This window comes from Corylus avellana, chromosome ca8 (genome assembly GCF_901000735.1).
Source record: "Corylus avellana chromosome ca8, CavTom2PMs-1.0".
NCBI classification, from domain to species: Eukaryota; Viridiplantae; Streptophyta; class Magnoliopsida; order Fagales; family Betulaceae; genus Corylus; species Corylus avellana.
In genome coordinates, this window is record NC_081548.1 from 11882582 (window position 1) to 11899991 (window position 17410).

The 17410-nt window shown below is 35.3% G+C and overlaps 1 protein-coding gene across 1 annotated transcript; it reads right to left on the reverse strand.

Annotated features, from left to right (window-relative positions):
* Positions 1-5990: 5990 nt before the first annotated feature.
* Positions 5991-15582, reverse strand: LOC132189642 (probable beta-1,4-xylosyltransferase IRX9H). The gene is made up of 5 exons (XM_059604391.1): positions 15343-15582; positions 13837-14990; positions 7739-7988; positions 7143-7351; positions 5991-6247 (listed from the first exon to the last, which is right to left on the reverse strand). Exons 2-4 carry the CDS (start codon positions 14736-14738, stop codon positions 7181-7183), a joined length of 1323 nt encoding a protein of 440 aa, XP_059460374.1. The 5' UTR covers positions 14739-14990; positions 15343-15582; the 3' UTR covers positions 5991-6247; positions 7143-7180.
* Positions 15583-17410: the final 1828 nt, after the last annotated feature.

Consider the following 17410-nt stretch of genomic DNA (forward strand, 5'->3'; position numbering starts at 1 on the left):
GAATTATTTTATTTTAGTTGTGTTTTTTTTTTTTTTTTGTAGTTACTATTCTGCCTCTGGAGGTGCGCTCGAGCGCCCAACCAAGGTGATCGATTGCACATCCAGAGAGCAGCACAGTTACTACACTAATTGTAGATCTGATTTTTTATTTTTTATTTTTCTTTTTCATGCAGGGTCAGTTGAGTCTGCATCTTCGTAAGTTTTATTTTTAATTTTGTTTCTTTTTAATTTGTTTTTTTTCTTTTAACTTTTTGTTATTTTATTTTTAATTTTACACATGTGGGGAGGCATTCCAACACCCCATGGACCATGTTCATTATGCCATGACCCTTATCACCATGTTAGAGAATGTCCTTCAATAAGACAAATTTCTAGCAAGATTTTTGGGCATAAGAACACATCATTCTCTAGACCGGAAACTGATCACTATTTTGATTCTTATAACCCACTATGGAGCCAACAGTCTACTCTTTCATGGCAAGCTCAAGCTTCTAGAATTCAAGCACCACAACTTCATGAAGATGAGCCATCTCCACAGCTCTATGATCAATCATATTCATGTCTTAGTCCCAGTTTGAGGCAATCCATTTTCAAGATCTCATGAAGAGAAACCATCTCCCATACATGACTATTCATATTGCTCTCCACCTCAACAATACCAAGAAGAGACACCTCCTCCGAAGAATTATGTGTTAGAAGAAGCGCATGCTAGTTTAGTAGAAACTGTTGATGAGAGTTTTTGTGAGCCAAGTCTTGAGGATCCAATGGGAGAGCGTTTTGATCAAATTGGAGGTGACCTAGACCTGGACAAGCTACTTGAGTATGCTGAAACTTCTAATGAGCCATGTCTTGAGGATCCGGTGGGAGAGTGTTTTGATCAAATTGGATGTGACCTGGATCTTGACAAATTCTTCAAGCAAGCTAAGATGTGTAGTGAGCCAAGTTTGGAGGATCCATTGGCAGAATGCTTTGCTCAATATGAATTTGATTTGGACCTTGACATGATACGTGAGCAAGCTAAGGCCTTATTGAAGTCCACTCCTGAGAACAAGGTGGAAGAAGAAGATGAGCAAACTGAGGTTCTAGAGGAGCTATATTGGGAAAAGGAAGAGAGCACTGAAACTTCTTCAACATCAACTCTTATGCCCGAATTACTAAGAATCCAAGAGAGAAGTCTGTTGGGGCTATGTGATGAGCAATGTGAGGACATCAAGATAGATGAATTCCATGAGTATTATCCAGTTCATGATTCCCCATCAGATGAGAAACTGTTAGAGAAAACTCAAAGTAGTCCTCCCTGATCGATAAACACTCGGAAGCATCTTGCAGCAAAAAAGATTCATTCCCTTTGGTGCAAGAGAAGGAAAGATTGGTGCTTCAAGTTTAAAGTACCACAGTCTGGCTAAAGATGTTAAACTTAGCCCTCATGGGAGGCACACCATAGTTTATCTTTTTATTTTGTTTAGTGTGTTTTCAATTAATCTTTTTATTTATCTTTAGTTTTGTTTCCTTTTACTTGTTTTCGTGTTTTCTTATTTTGCAGGACAAGTGTACTTCGATTAAAGTTTGGGGGTGTGCTATGAGCCATGCTTTCCAGACAATGTTTTCCATCTCCCGGGTAAATTCTTTCCTTATTTTAGACACATTGGGGACAATGTGTCATTTAAGTTTGGGGGTATGGAAAAACATGCTGTCTACACACACTTTGTTCCAATTTTATGTTATTTGTTTTGTTTGTTTATTTGAAATATATATATATATATATGCATGTTCATGTTTGCCTAAAAATTTTGGTTAATCTGAAAGAACTGTGGTTTAATTTCATCTGTGAGCTTAAAATTTTGAACACATGATCTGATGAGAGAATTTGTTAGTTTGGTTACTTGTTGAGGACAGTTGAGAAATCACATGTTTGATTTGATCACACAAGCACATTAACACATAATTTATGAGGTATGACATGGGATGATGTGTGTGTTTCTATATCTTGGGTGAACTGAATGATTTATCAGATGGATACTTTAGCATATATATATGAGATGAAAAAAAAATTATTATTATAAATAAATGATCATTGATAAGATTTTCACTGAGTAACTGGACCTCTTGCCCCAAAGCATTGAGTATTCACGCCAAAAAGTGAAATTTTTTGATTTGATTAATGTCATGGTTAGTTTGGTTTGTAGCCTTTTTGACTCAAGTTAGTAGGTCCTTAGGGGTGTCTCTTCACCTAATGCCCTAAAACCATCTGGTTTGGGAGTCATTGACTTAACACTCGTTACATGGGTCAATTAGAAAGCTTAAGAGACAAAACATTGCATAACCTGACAAAAAAAAAAAAAAAAAAAAAGAAGAAGAAAAAGAAATATGCTATTGTTGTTCATTCTAATAGGGATTTCAGTGAACTTTGAGATGTGGAGACATTGCACATTGGAAATACTTGGAAGCCTCATAATTTTATGCTAGTTCAATTTACACTGTTTTCAAACTTGTGATGTTTTAACAAGTCTTTTGTAAGTAATTGAATTTTCAGATTCCAATTCATTGTGAAGATGGAGTTCATCTTTTTAAGCTTGCTAATGAATGAAAATCATGATCTTGAAGTGATACGTTAATTTTTGAAATAACATGAACTGTGCATGATGTTTGTGGGTGATATTCCTGGAAAACCCTTACGAGACTTCACTCGTCCTCTAGGAAATTCCTAGGGGTTTAAAAGGCATGTTGCAAACACTAAATGCAATCGTACATCCCACAAAAGATGGATTTATCTTTTTGTTTTCTGTTTTACCATTTAGTCTTTAGTTCTGTATTGTTAAGGGACTAGGAATATGTAAGTTTGGGAGTGTGTTAAGTGCTAAAATATTCATATTTTCAGTCTTTATCTTACATGTGTTAATCTTTTAGTTTTGGTTAATCTATGTCATTTTAGTTATTTTATGTGTTTTCCTTGATTTTGTAGGTCATTGGAAGAAAAAGAAGCAATTTCAGAAGTTTCGGACTTAAAAGAGATATTTTGGGAATATTAAAGTCCCTGGTAGTGCGATCGATCGCAGGGGAGCTGCGATCGAGCACACTACAGGCGAAGACCACAAGTGCAAGGCACCTGCGATCGAGCACACCTGTGTGTGATAGGCAAGTTAACCGCCAGGCTTGATATGGAAAGTGCAATTTTTAGGGTTTTGTAACTTAGTGCGAACTAGGGCTCAAACCCTACATTTTTTAGGGTTTCTAGAGTATTCCTAAGGCCTATAAATAGACCCTTAAACCTCTAGAAAAGACACAATTTCCAAGGAGAAGAATTGGAGCTCTTCAAGTTCAAGTTTCAAGTTTATTCTTTTCCTTTATTTTATTTTATTTTATGAAGATGTTTAACATCAAACTTATGTGTAACTAATTTATTTAATAGGGCTAGATTGAAGCCCTAATTATGTTTAATTAATATTCAATATTGGCGCATTTCTGATGATCATGTGATATTTAACTTGATTAATTCCTGCTTTCATGAATTCTTCATATGTGTGTACTTGATCAATATATGCATGTGGTATGAACTAGTTAGTTAAATCAATTTGGATGACCGAGTCTTGGGTTTAATAAAAGTAACAAAAGAAATCCACACCGGGACCGGGAGTAGACACTCATGCCCTAGGCCTCATGTGTTTGTCGATTTCCACAAATTTATGCTTTCTTAAAGAACAACTTAATAGACACCCATACTAAATCCTTTAAGAAATAAAAGAATTAAAATAGACACCCATGCGTAATTCATTGCTTAGGGAAATCAATAGCTTAAGGAGTAGACACCCATACTGATGCGAACCTCAATCGACACACTTTGAGACCCAACAAACAATATTAGAAATTAACCCAAGAAAGCTAAAATCAGATGTTTAGATAGAAAATCCCGACCCAACGTTTATAAATGAAACGCGAACCAAAGGTATAAAAAGTAACAACCTTCGACCCAACGTTTATAAACGAAACGCAAACCGAAGGTATAGGTTTGAACGCCACAAGGAAGAATCCTTGATAAGTTCACAAGTTCTCTGAAGAACTAATAGAAGAAGCAAAGCTCACTTTTTGTATTTTTCATTGATCATTTCCATTACAATGAGTGCATGCTATTTATAAGCATGGCTGAAAATATGACTACCTACTTGCTATGGAAAGGAAATTAAATTGGTTCCAACATTGGAAAGTAAATAAAGTAAAAAAGGACTAACTAATAAAAGCCTAAAATTAAGGTTGATTTGGTCTGAAATTTGTAGCTCCTCCATGCCAAAAATAGACTGAGATTGGCAATTAAATCATGCCAAAGGAAGGTCTTGAAATAGGTAAGTCAATCAACCAACTAATTGGCATGTAATTTGGCAAGTCAATCATCCAATTAATTGGTATGTAATTAGATAGCCAATCAGCCATAATCAACCATTAATCCATGTCATTGCTAAGGAAATTTTGTGCAATCTGCTCCATGAATAGCTTGGATCAAATTTATTACGCCTTCATCTCCCTTTGGGCCAAGCTTGGAATGCCCCATTTTAGAATCAGCCCAAATCTTTTGAATCAGCCCATTAAGTGCTTCTTTGATCTTCTTGGATCTTGCTCTAGTAATAGGCCCAACTGGAACATGCAATGGATCATTTAATGGTGCTTGTTGAATCTCATCACATACCCTTAGGTTGACAAACATTAGATATACATAATATGATCAAAACATTGGCATATTGATATATTATCTAAATATAATTAGTGGTAGATATCAAAGTCCTACTTTTTATTAATCATATGATCTAATTTAATGAGATCATATGATTATATAATATCAAATTAAGTAATTGACATTAGATTCAACAATGTGTTACTTATAAGGGTGTTAAGAGAGCAAGTCGCTCGGGCGCGAGTTCGGGCTCAGCTCGCATAAGCTCGGCTTGTCCTCGACTCAAATCTTAAATGAAGCGTTTCGTGAACACGAAAAGCCCAAATGAGGGTAAAAAAATGCTATAGTAATAAAAAAACCCAAAAAAAGCTCAATTTTGAAAAAACGGTTAGCGGGCGGTTGACTATTTCACTAACTGCTAACCGGTGGTTAGTAGCTAACCGCTAACCGCTTGCCGTTAGTGAAATCTACTAACCGCTAAGGCGGTTACGGTTAGCGATTTTTGCCAATAACTACTAACAGTAACCGCCTTGACACCCCTAGGAATTGAGCACCAAACATGCCTACAAGGAAGCATATAAAGAAAAGCTGGGTGAGTTACGTGGAGGAACCAAAGTCCAGCTCCCCTGCCAAGGCCAAACCCCAAACGCGTGGATGAGGACTTGTACAATATCTCACCTGAGCTCCTTTATGCAAAACCTAAAAATGTAGAACCTGAAATACCTTTTCTCCTACCGGCTAAAGAATGCTTCCTAGAAACTCGGTGTCCATTGCAATGACAGCGTAATCGTCAACAATATTCCGAACCAAAACAAATTCATCTTCAAAATTATCATTCCAAACTTCCCAAATGTGAATCGAATCGCTTTTTGAAAATAAATCAACATTATGTTCATGCCAGCCTCTGGGGGTGGTCAACGTGGCCCACGAGGCACCCCAGCCACCCCCTCTTCTAGCCCCTTCCCTTTTTTTAATTTTGTTTTTAATTTTTAAGTTTTAGTTTTTATATATTAGGATTAATTATATTTTATATATTGTTTTTATTATTGTAACACTTATTGTAATTTTATTAGATCTGACGTGGTACACTAACCGAATTCGTTAAAAACTTGACAAAATTAGATAGTAATGACTATTTGTTATATATTTTTGCATGCTATAAGGACTAAAACCCATAACCCATCATTTTCTGAAGTATTAAATAATTTTTGTAAAGAAACAGATGCACATGCCTGTCATGAGAACTAACTAAATTCAAAATTGCTATTTCACTATGCAGATGAAGATGAAGATGGTTTGCAGCCTCACTACTCCTTCCTCTCTAGTCAGATTGAATTTCACTGCTAGGTAGATTGATATTGGATAACTCATACAATTGTACAAAGTTTTCTTTTTCCCCCCTTGAGAATAAAGGAAACTAAACCTAATTTGAAGCCTAATGGGAAGAAAATTTGTGCGCAAAAACTACATCTTGTCAAGGGGAACTGTCTCAGCCAGCCTTATAAGATTGGCACTCTAAACAGGAATCAGCCAAAGCGAAGATAAACAGTAGCAGGGATGATCTATTATTCTTGACTATCTTTCCTGCAATACAGATAAATTATGTCAAAAATGAGATTGAGAGAGAGAGAGAGAGAGAGAGTAGAACAGGCATTCTTAACAGTAGCCAACATAATATAGAATCAATCCATCTTCACAGAGGCGTGTGAAACCAAAAGCTATAAGTCTTTCTTTACGGTTTCGTATAACATGTAAAATGCTTTTGCATGTTATTTAAATCACTTTATGTTAAAGTATTGATTAAATGATTAAATTTATCTCTTCTTATTAACTTAAGCTTTTAGAACATGTGATAATTTATGACCTGTTTGGGATTGCATTTGAGGAGCTTAAAAGTGCTTTTAACACTTAAAAAATCCGTTTAAAAAAAAAAATATTCGTTTAATAAAGAAAAATTTAAAGCACTTTTGAGGGTCCAAAAAGTCTAAAAATGGCCAAAACGCACTTTTGACAAAAGCTTAAAAATGAAGCTTTTGCCCAAAAACTCTTTTTGATTTAAAAGCTCTATTTCTTGAACGCAATCCCAAACAAGACCTTAACATTATATCAGAGTCAGAATCATGAGTTCGAGCCCCGACTCCACAATTCACCCTCCATTTAAATTCAATATTCCACGTGTTGGGTCTCACCTATTAAAAGGGAGTTTAAGCCCACTCATGAAGAGAAATTAATTAAATGATTAAATTTATCTCTTCTTATTAGATTAAACTTCTAGGACAAGTAGTGATTTAACAATTTAAACTAGTCCTTCTAAACAAAATAATCCTTTCCGCAATCCTGTAGTTGGTAAGCAGGAAAAAAATTCTATTATTTTTCATGAAATTATGTATCACATCCTTTCCATTTGGCATCTAAACATTCCATAGGAGAAAATAAAATGGCAATTTCAACTAGTTTAAGTTTCAAAGATTTGACTTACCTTCAGTACCCAAATTGATTCCTCTCACATCAAGAACTTCACGTAAGCGGAAGAATGACATCTAGATTATTCTTCATTAACCATTTGCTGGGATAGAAAGAAGCAGATGAGGTGAGGTAAATATTCCAAACCATGATTCTTGAGCAGTCCTGGAGTAAGGCTTCCATCTGGGTTTCATCTTCCACAACTTGTTCAATAAATGTGCTAACCTGCAATGCAAATCAATTAGGTTAGCAAATAAAGCCAAGATCATTCTAGCTCATGTGGTCATGGCATCTCAAGCAATAGAACGGATAAAATATGGACTTGTCTCCAATGAAAAAAGGATTAATCAGTTAAAGTTGCTGTTAAATATGGTATAAGTGGGCTAGTCTCTCTGATAGATACCCTTTGTGGTGGGTGAAGCTTATAGCTCCATCCCATTACAAATTATAGGACCCATCAATCATGTCATGGAGCCAAAAATAATTTCTTTTGGAAAAGACCAAAATGACCATTTTGGCTGCTTATGAAACAGCAGCAATGCAATTCACATTACAACAAGTAGTACTATTATGGCTTACAGGATAACCAGAGTATAAACAAGAAAGACTAACTTGGAAGCCCTCCTTGACTGTGTCAAGTTGCCTAATAGGTTCCAGAGTGGGCCGGTGCCATCTCTTGGGATGCCACAGTATTGTACTATTGAAGGCAAAACCAGGCATTTCAGCATGGAATCTCTTAAATCTCATATGTGATTCATTAATGTACCATCCAATTACTTGAGTTTCATTACAAACAGGCCCCTCCAATATAGCTTGGCTTCTATTACCAGTTAGTTTGGCCACCGTCCATGTTCCAAATCTCCTGCGAGCCAAAACAAAAATGGGGCTATCAAAACAAAATGCACAACAGAATATATAACTGTGATGAAAAAATTGTGAAAAGAGACAAAAGGATGGTCTATCATATAATTGCTATAAAACCTAAGGTATGAATAGGGAATGAACAACTGGAAATCTTGCAACCAAGAGAAAGAGCCTCACTAGTTGTTGACATCTAAAACAGTACATAATTTTGATGTAGCAGAAACAGTAAAAAAGATAAAACATGTCTCTCTCTTGAATCCTTGAACACACAAGGAAAAAGAACAAAAAAGAAACTCTTCTTTTATTTTATTTTATTTTTTTTGATAGGTAATAAACTCTTCTTTTATTAAAAACCTGATGCGAACCTCAATCGACTTGCTTTGAGACCCAACAACAATATTGGAATACGGACCCAAGAAAGCTAAAATGCAGATTTTGATAGAAAACCTTGACCCAACGTTTACAAATGAAACGCGAACCAAAGGTATAACGAAACAACCCCGACCCAACGTTTATAAATGAAACGCGAACCGAAGGTATAAAGTTTGAACGCCACAAGGAAGAATCCTTGATAAGTTCACAAGTTCTCTGAAGAACTAATAGAAGACGCAAGCGTCACATTTTTTCTAATTTTCATTCATGATTTCCATTACAATGAGTGCACGCTATTTATAAAGCATGGCTGAAAATATGACTACCTTCTTGCTATGGAAAGGAAATTAAATTGGTTCAAACATTGGAAAGTAAATAAAGTAAAATAGGGCTAACTAATAAAAGCCTAAAATTAAGGTTGATTTAAGTCAATCAACCAATTAATTGGCATGTAATTTGGCAAGTGAATCATCCAATTAATTGGTATATAATTTGATAGTCAATCAGCCATAATCAACCATTAATCCATGCCATTGCTAAGGAAATTTTGTGCAATCTGCTCCATGAATAGCTTGGATCAAATTTATTACGCCTTCATCTCCCTTTGGGCCAAGCTTGGAATGCCCCATTTTAGAATCAGCCCAAATCTCTTGAATCAGCCCATTAAGTGCTTCTTTGATTTCTTGCATCTTGCTCTATTAATAGGCCCAACTGGAACATCCAATGGATTCTTTAATGGTGCTTGTTGATTCTCATCATTCCCCTTCTCTTCAAAGGATTCGTCCTCGAATCATCAGCTACATCAAAAGGAAGAGGACAATTTTTTTTTTTTTTCTTTTTGACGTCTCCTTTTTTTTTTTTTTTGGAACTTGGTGTACGACGCGCACAACAACAAGATATAAGGAACACAAACGGAACAAGATAGGACGATAACAATAAACAAAAGATAGGATGATAATGATAAACAAAAAAAAAAAAAGGATAGTAAACCTGATTTTAGAGCCTGTGCTTTGATACCAAATGATGCGAACCTCAATCGACTTGCTTTGAGACCCAACAACAATATTGGAATACGGACCCAAGAAAGCTAAAATGCAGATTTTGATAGAAAACCTTGACCCAACGTTTACAAATGAAACGCGAACCAAAGGTATAACGAAACAACCCCGACCCAACGTTTATAAATGAAACGCGAACCGAAGGTATAAAGTTTGAACGCCACAAGGAAGAATCCTTGATAAGTTCACAAGTTCTCTGAAGAACTAATAGAAGACGCAAGCGTCACATTTTTTCTAATTTTCATTCATGATTTCCATTACAATGAGTGCATGCTATTTATAAAGCATGGCTGAAAATATGACTACCTTTTTGCTATGGAAAGGAAATTAAATTGGTTCCAACATTGGAAAGTAAATAAAGTAAAATAGGGCTAACTAATAAAAGCCTAAAATTAAGGTTGATTTAAGTCAATCAACCAATTAATTGGCATGTAATTTGGCAAGTGAATCATCCAATTAATTGGTATATAATTTGATAGTCAATCAGCCATAATCAACCATTAATCCATGCCATTGCTAAGGAAATTTTGTGCAATCTGCTCCATGAATAGCTTGGATCAAATTTATTATATCTTCATCTCCCTTTGGGCCAAGCTTGGAATGCCCCATTTTAGAATCAGCCCAAATCTCTTGAATCAGCCCATTAAGTGCTTCTTTGATTTCTTGCATCTTGCTCTATTAATAGGCCCAACTGGAACATCCAATGGATTCTTTAATGGTGCTTGTTGATTCTCATCATTCTCATCAAAACCACTCAATATACTTAACTCAATGTGATCTATCCATGAAATAAGAACAAATCCTAGTCCAAGGTTACTAGAAGTTCTTAAGAAAGGAAATACAACAAATCCTAAAATTTCTAAGAATACCAAATGATACAAAAGTCCTAAATTTACCAGGAAAAAAGAATCCTAATAGTGTTAGGAAAATCTGAAAAATAAAAAAAAATAAAAAAATTCCTAGCACTACTTGGAATTACAGAGTAACTTGTCCTACATCAGTCCCTTGCATGAAATTAACTCGTCCTTCGGTCAGCTTCAATCCTCCTTTATTGGAATCCTAATTAGGCCTTTCCAACATTTTTTTCCATGATATCTCACACAAAAGAACAAATAATTCCTTTGCTCAAATCCATTTATGCAAAATCTTGAATATAGCCAATAGTTCTGAACGTTGTTTCGCCTTAGTTGACTACAGAAACAATCTGTTTTAAAATCAAATTCAAAAGTGGCTACCCCATGGAGGAAGTAATTTTGTAGGCAACCTTATGTTTGTTTTTTAACCACTATATTTCGTACTCCACCTTTGGTTAGTGGAAATTCTTAATGGTTGTCTCTGCCTATAGATATAAGCTTTTCACAAACCAAACCATGTAAATCTTGGTATCATATGTAATTGACTTATTTTAGTCGGCTCTTTTCTACTTCTTTGCAATCCAAAATGTCAATTTGTGACAACAATATCTTCATGCAAAAATCTCTAGATTCTGATGGTCGTTTGTGCCAAATATTAAATACGCTTGTTTCAGCACAATCTTCTTCTCATAGGCTGACTACCTATGAGCAGGTTTATTAACACCATCACAAACAGGCCAAATGCAAGCCCAATTGTCACTGCAAATCTTATTGTTTCCACCGCTCACTCACTTATGCATCCATCGTTAGCCAAGCAAGATCTGCTTGAATATCACAAAAAGCATACTGCGTCACATACAAAGCCTGCTACATCTCATGAAAAGCTAGTTGCCTCTCAAGTTTTAAGTCCATGAATTCGAATCTTATAAGAGCCCATAGAGAATAAGAAGGCTTTGATACCAATTGACGTTACAGAAGCAATAGAAAGAGAAAAAAGAAAATGTATCTCTTTTGAATCCGTAAACACACAAGGAAGATGAACAAAGAAGATACTCTTCTTTTATATAACTACTCAATACCAAACTTGATAATCCCTATCCATGAAATTAGTTTTAATACAAAGCCTTTGTATAGGCAATAAGTCCTAATCCTAAGCTTGCTAGGAGTTCTTAAAAAAAGGGAATAAAACAAATTCTAGAGTTATGTAAGAAAACCTGACAATACAGAAGTCTTAAAGGTCGTAGGAAAAGCCGAAAAAATAAAGAAAACAATTATAATTGTGGCCCAAGTGTAGACAATTTCGAGCCAAATGCCAACCGTGTATATGATAGAAGTCAATTGTTCTTGACTCCTTTAAATTTTTGTTTAAAGATCAACTGAACCCAACATGTACATCCTTGGGGCAAAATATTAAGTTGGCAGGCTTTCTTGTGGAAGATTATTATTAAAAGAGACCATATACCCTTTCTAATCGTTGCATGAGTTGATACACCTCTAATCAATAACGGCTTATTGGGTGAAGAACACAAATAGTATTACTGGCAATATGAAAATGAAATGGTTGCCAGAAGTACCTTCAAATGATAGCGTCTGAGGAATAAATTAGGAACTTTCTGCTCCATGTAATATAGCTGGCACCTATATTGAGCAAAGGTCAGATTTTTTGTCTTGTCGCCCCACCACCACTCCCATAACACAAAGAGAGAGAGAGAAAGGAACCTAGAATGGGATCATTGCTCTCAAGTAGCATTGGCATTGGTCTGGATGCAAACTTGGCCAACCCTTTATGACAACATTTAATTATTGTTTACTCAACTGCTGCTAGTCCAAGTTCTTATAATAATAAACTATACAACTATTTTACTGCTTTGACCCACATTCTGTATTTGTTGCGTAGCATTTTAAACCATCAAGGATGACAAGCCTTATGACATCATTTATACTATTCTCACAGCACTCTATGTAACAGTCCGCTCCAAGAGATATGATATTGTCCTTATTGGGACTCAACTCGCACGGTTTTGTTTTTGGGTTTACCCCAAAACGCCTCATACCATTTAGAGAGAGTATGCTATATAAGCACATCCCATTTTTCACACCCAAGCAATGTGGGACGCTACAATCACCTCATCTTGGGACCCAGCATCCCCACTAGCGACCCTCATGGGCTTGTGCACACTCCCCTCATCTCAAGCTGGGCTATGACTCTGATACCATATGTAACAACTCGCTGCAAGTGATATGATATTGTCCGTTTTGAGCCTCAGCCCACACAGTTTTGTTATTGAGTTTACCTCAAAAGGCCTCATACAATTTAAAGAGAACATGCTCTATATAAGCACATCCCCTTTTGTACACCCAAGCGATGTCGGATGCAACCAACTAGATTGATTATATTGATCAACAACCTCCACAATATGCTTCCAATTTTCTCATTCTTGTCTGAACATTTGTTTCTTGTATTTTCAATCTTTCTAAATTATTCTTCCCATTCATTTCCTCTAAATAATCCCAACCCACATAGCTTCCATATTTCATCATTTTTGGTGCACATCGAAAGCCCCTTGTTCCATCACAACATGGTAATTAGGAAATAATCACCAAGAGCTTTTGTTGAGATGGTATGGTAAAACTTGCCACTGCGGCCACTAGCTTACATTAGAATGGTGCAGAAACTGAGGTCTTATTTGGTAACGGTTTTGAAAACATTTTTTCTGTTCTCAAAACCAAAAAAACACTTTTTTTCTCGAAACCTAACAAACATTTCATAACACAAAACACTTTTCAAGTGTGGACCACACTAAAAAACACTTCTCACCTTTATATCATATCAAAATACTTTTTCAAACCAAAACCAAAAAACACTTTAGCACATACACTAAAGTTACCACTATTAAAGATGCAATAGCTACGCAAGGAATCTATGCTTTTATGGTTCTGGAGTGGTAATAAAAATAAAAAATAAAAAAATAAAAAAATAAAAAAACTCACTTAGAAAACTGCAAAAAGGAAGCACATATATCTTATTACTTTCAAAAATTCATGTGCATCTTGCATGATAATCATATCATGGAAGGAATGAACTCCATTATTATTATTATTATTATTGTGGTTTCAGAGGATAGGAATCTGCCTAGATTTGTATGCTTTGATATAAGTTAACTATACTCTAAAGCAGCTAGAAACCACGTTTTAGAAACTTGTTCTTAAGACACATATAGCACATTCTAGAAGAGCCAAGCAATAACTAGTTATAGAAATGGAACATATTATAACCATTTCAAATCTGCTCTTTCCCACAAGAACTTCCCATATGCATGTGTACTTAGGGGCGCCTCATGATTTTTATAAAATTTGTCGATTACTTATCAAAAAAAAAAAAAAAAAAAAGAAAAGAAAAGAACTTCCTATATGATAACACTCAAGTCAGATCATAATTTTCTCTTTTTGGCTAACTCCAAATAAGACCCAAATAAAAATTATCACAATTGTACAAGGCTTCAATTGCATCAAAAAACAGCATGAGGGTTTTTAGCCCTAGAAGCGGAAATAAAATAAGTACCTGATCTGCCTCATTTGCTCAAAAAGATGGGCCAAGTAAACATTATTGTCATCTGCAAAGTAAACAATTCCATCGAGACGGTGAGTTTCTATGTGAGACAGTGCCACATTTCTTTGATGAATGTATGCATCTTTTATGTCTGTTAGATTTTTATTGCAAACAAGATGCCTGTACATAACCCCAGTTCTCCTCAAGATCTCAGCTGTTTCTGCAGATTGGGAGGTCATCTCCACAACAATCCATAACAGAGGAGGTGGGACCAACTTTAATGTCTGAGCTAAACGTATTAGATCATAGGCTTGAAATGGCCGGGCATTTGTTGGTGTCACTATTATCAAAAGCTTCCGCGAAACCAAATTTGAATCTTCATTGAGTGGTTGGCTATCAAATTTTTCCTCATGGGTCTCATCTATCAGTTCCAAGTCCTCCACTTCTGACTTTAATATTGCAGAACGTGTCATGTCTCCACTGTCTAATTGTGCCACAGTTTTGGTCACATTTTCATGTGTCTGAAAATTCCTAATGGTGGATATTACCTCAAATGAGAGAGCTTGATGCTTTGACATGGGATTCATGGATAAATTCATTGAGGCAAGAGGGGTAAGTCCCATAAAAAACCCAACCATGAAACAAATGAAAAAATGGAGAAGAGACCTCTTCCACATTTGCACCCTCGATTTTGACCTCTCAAGAGGCCTAGAAGATCTTGGTGAAAGTACACTGAAAACAAAAGCTTGAGAGTCCAATGAACCAAACAAAGAAGATAACAATCCACCGGAAGGTGGATAATGCTGAGGAGAAGATGAGGACCTGGACAAGGGAGAAGCAACTGAACAGACTTCCCCATTTTGTAAGGCTACAGGTCGAGGCACTGGAGACAAGGTTCTTCTGATAGAAGCCATCAAGAGGAATGATTCCAAATCTTACTAACTTCAAACCAGCTTAAAGAGCTACCCAAAATTAGAATTACCACTAAGATGCATCTACGTCAATTACAAACTCAATCTCCTTCCCACTGAACACGATAAACAGACAAAAGTTGAGCCCTCGTTTCAGCATTTTGCGTCGAAATTAATCTTAAATTCGTCAAACAAATTGAGCCAATTCAATTTTTACAAGTACAATACTGAGGTTCAGCTCTGTGCTGCATGCATCTGAGATGAGACAAAATTTATAATTATAGTTGAAGCCTCAATAGCAAGCCCAGATAAACTATAACACAAAATTTCGACCAATCCCCTCCGCACGAAGACATTCTCAAGCAGATAAAACACCAAAACCAGTTCAAAATGCAACCTTACGTCCCTATCTTACCAATGTCCTAAGAATCAACAAATTCAGAATGGAGTTCTTGATCTACAATTAACTTCCCAAAAGAAGTACAAGCCAAAAGAACCATCAATAAGCTCAAAATTCAAACAAGAAAAAACCCAAGAAAATGCCCAAGATATCATCAGCTTTAGTCCCCCGAAAACAGAGAACTTTCGGACGGAAATGCTACATTACCTTTGAATGACACATGGGTCTTCTATCGTTGGGGACAAATGATACGGGAAAGAGAGAAGCAGCAGCCTCCGCCTTGTTCACATCTACAGAAAACGAGGGCCTTTTGTTTCCTCCCATGGAGTCAAGCAAAGAGTGAGTATGCAGAGAGTAGAAAGAGCGATCGGAATTGAGCGTGTGTCTACCTTGCGAAGGAAAAAGAGACTCAACTTCTTCGAGCAGTCACAGCGTTCTCTTCCAATCACAAAGATTCCAAACACAATAAAATAATTTTGGAGTTACTGGATTATGTAACTGGACACGAGTGGACAACTCATACAGGGCCCGCCTGTTTGAGAAACACGACCGTTTGTCAGATTTTTCCATGTTTTTTTTTTTTTACCCAAATCATATAATACATAATATTCCACCATATACGGGTATTCCACTGGCTATCTATTTTTTTTTTTTTTATTAACTTTTCAAATAGCTCTTCCATATCTTAGAGCACTAGCAGCAGGTTTCCCTTTAATTTTCTCTAAATTTAAGACACAAAACTACTTTTTTTTTTTTTTTTTTTTTAATCTATGAAAATATATTTCACAATAGTTTTTCTTACATGTCTGTATATCATTAAAATATTATTTTTTTACAAAATACAAGTTCCCTACCTACCCGAAAGACAATTGTTTATATTAAAATAATATATAATGAACCACTTTAGTTCCCTTACACATTGGAAAGAGAAATTATAGGGATACTAACTATTTTACCAACATATGTGTACACATGATATGGGACTTATTCATTGGAGATGATCAAAATAATAAATAAAGAGTTCCCTACACATTGGAAAGAGAAATGTTAGGGGTACTAACTATTTTATTAACATATGTGTACACATGATGTGGAGGATATTCATTGGAGATGATCAAAACAATAAGTAAAGAAAAATGCTATAAATACCAATGAATAAGCCCAACATCATGTTAGTATTCATTTGTTATTTAAAGAGTTAGTACCCATACCATTTCTCCATTAAGAAACATTGTAACAACTCTTGAAAGTTGGTTAAATGTAGCGAATCAGATGTGAGTAGGTTTTACTTATACATTATTAAAATAATGTATAAGGAACCACTTTTGGTTCCCTACACATTGGAAAGAGAAATGTTAGGGGTACTAGCATATATGTACACATGATGTGGAGCTTATTCATTGGAGATGATCAAAACAATAAATAAAGAAAAATGCTATGAATACCAATGAATAAGTCTAATACATGTTAGTACTCATTTGTTATTTAATGAGTTAGTACCCCTACCATTTCTCCATTAAGAAACACTATAGCAACCCTTGAAAGTTGGTTAAATGTAGGGAATCTGATGTGAGTAGATTTTATTTATACATTATTAAAATAATCTATAAGGTACCACTTTTGGTTCCCTTCACATTGGAAAGAGAAATGTTAGGGGTACTAACTATTTTACTAACATATATTTACACATGATGTGGAGCTTATTCATTGGAGATGATCAAAACAATAAATAAAGAAAAATGTTATGAATACTAATTAATAAGCCCAACATCATGTTAGTACTCATTTGTTATTAAAAGAGTTAGTACCCCTAGCATTTTTTCATTAAGAAACACTATAGCAACCCTTGAAAGTTGGTTAAATGTAGGAAATCTGATGTGAGTAGGTTTTGTAGTTTTTTTTAAAATTTTTTTCCTAAACATAAGGTAGGGAATAGCATATAAGACATCTGCTGCTATTGCTCTTACATAAATATGCAGTATGCTACATAAGCCTTATCATCGTGCGTTAAATAGAAAAAGTGAAATTATTTGAATATATACTTTCTTATTTTTTTATTTTTTATATTAGTTGTTGTTGGTCAAATTTTCTTGGTTCTCACTCTAATTTTTACCGGTTTTTGAAAATACCTAAAGCGGTTATAACTGCTGATCAGATATATATATATATATATATATATATATATATATATATATAAAACAAAGGCAAAAAGGGTACTTAAGCCCCAAAAAGTAGGCACAATATCCAAAATGCCATCTTTTAAAGACCCGGTTAG

Excerpts from the sequence above, each read along its gene's own strand:
- LOC132189642 (XM_059604391.1), bottom strand. The coding sequence starts at position 14,738 with ATGGCTTCTATCAGAAGAACCTTGTCTCCAGTGCCTCGACCTGTAGCC. Across the intron at positions 7,989-13,836 it reads GAGCAAATGAGGCAGATCAG|GAGATTTGGAACATGGACGG; the intron begins GTACTTATTTTA and ends TTTGGCTCGCAG. Across the intron at positions 7,352-7,738 it reads CAGTCAAGGAGGGCTTCCAA|GTTAGCACATTTATTGAACA; the intron begins GTTAGTCTTTCT and ends TTTGCATTGCAG.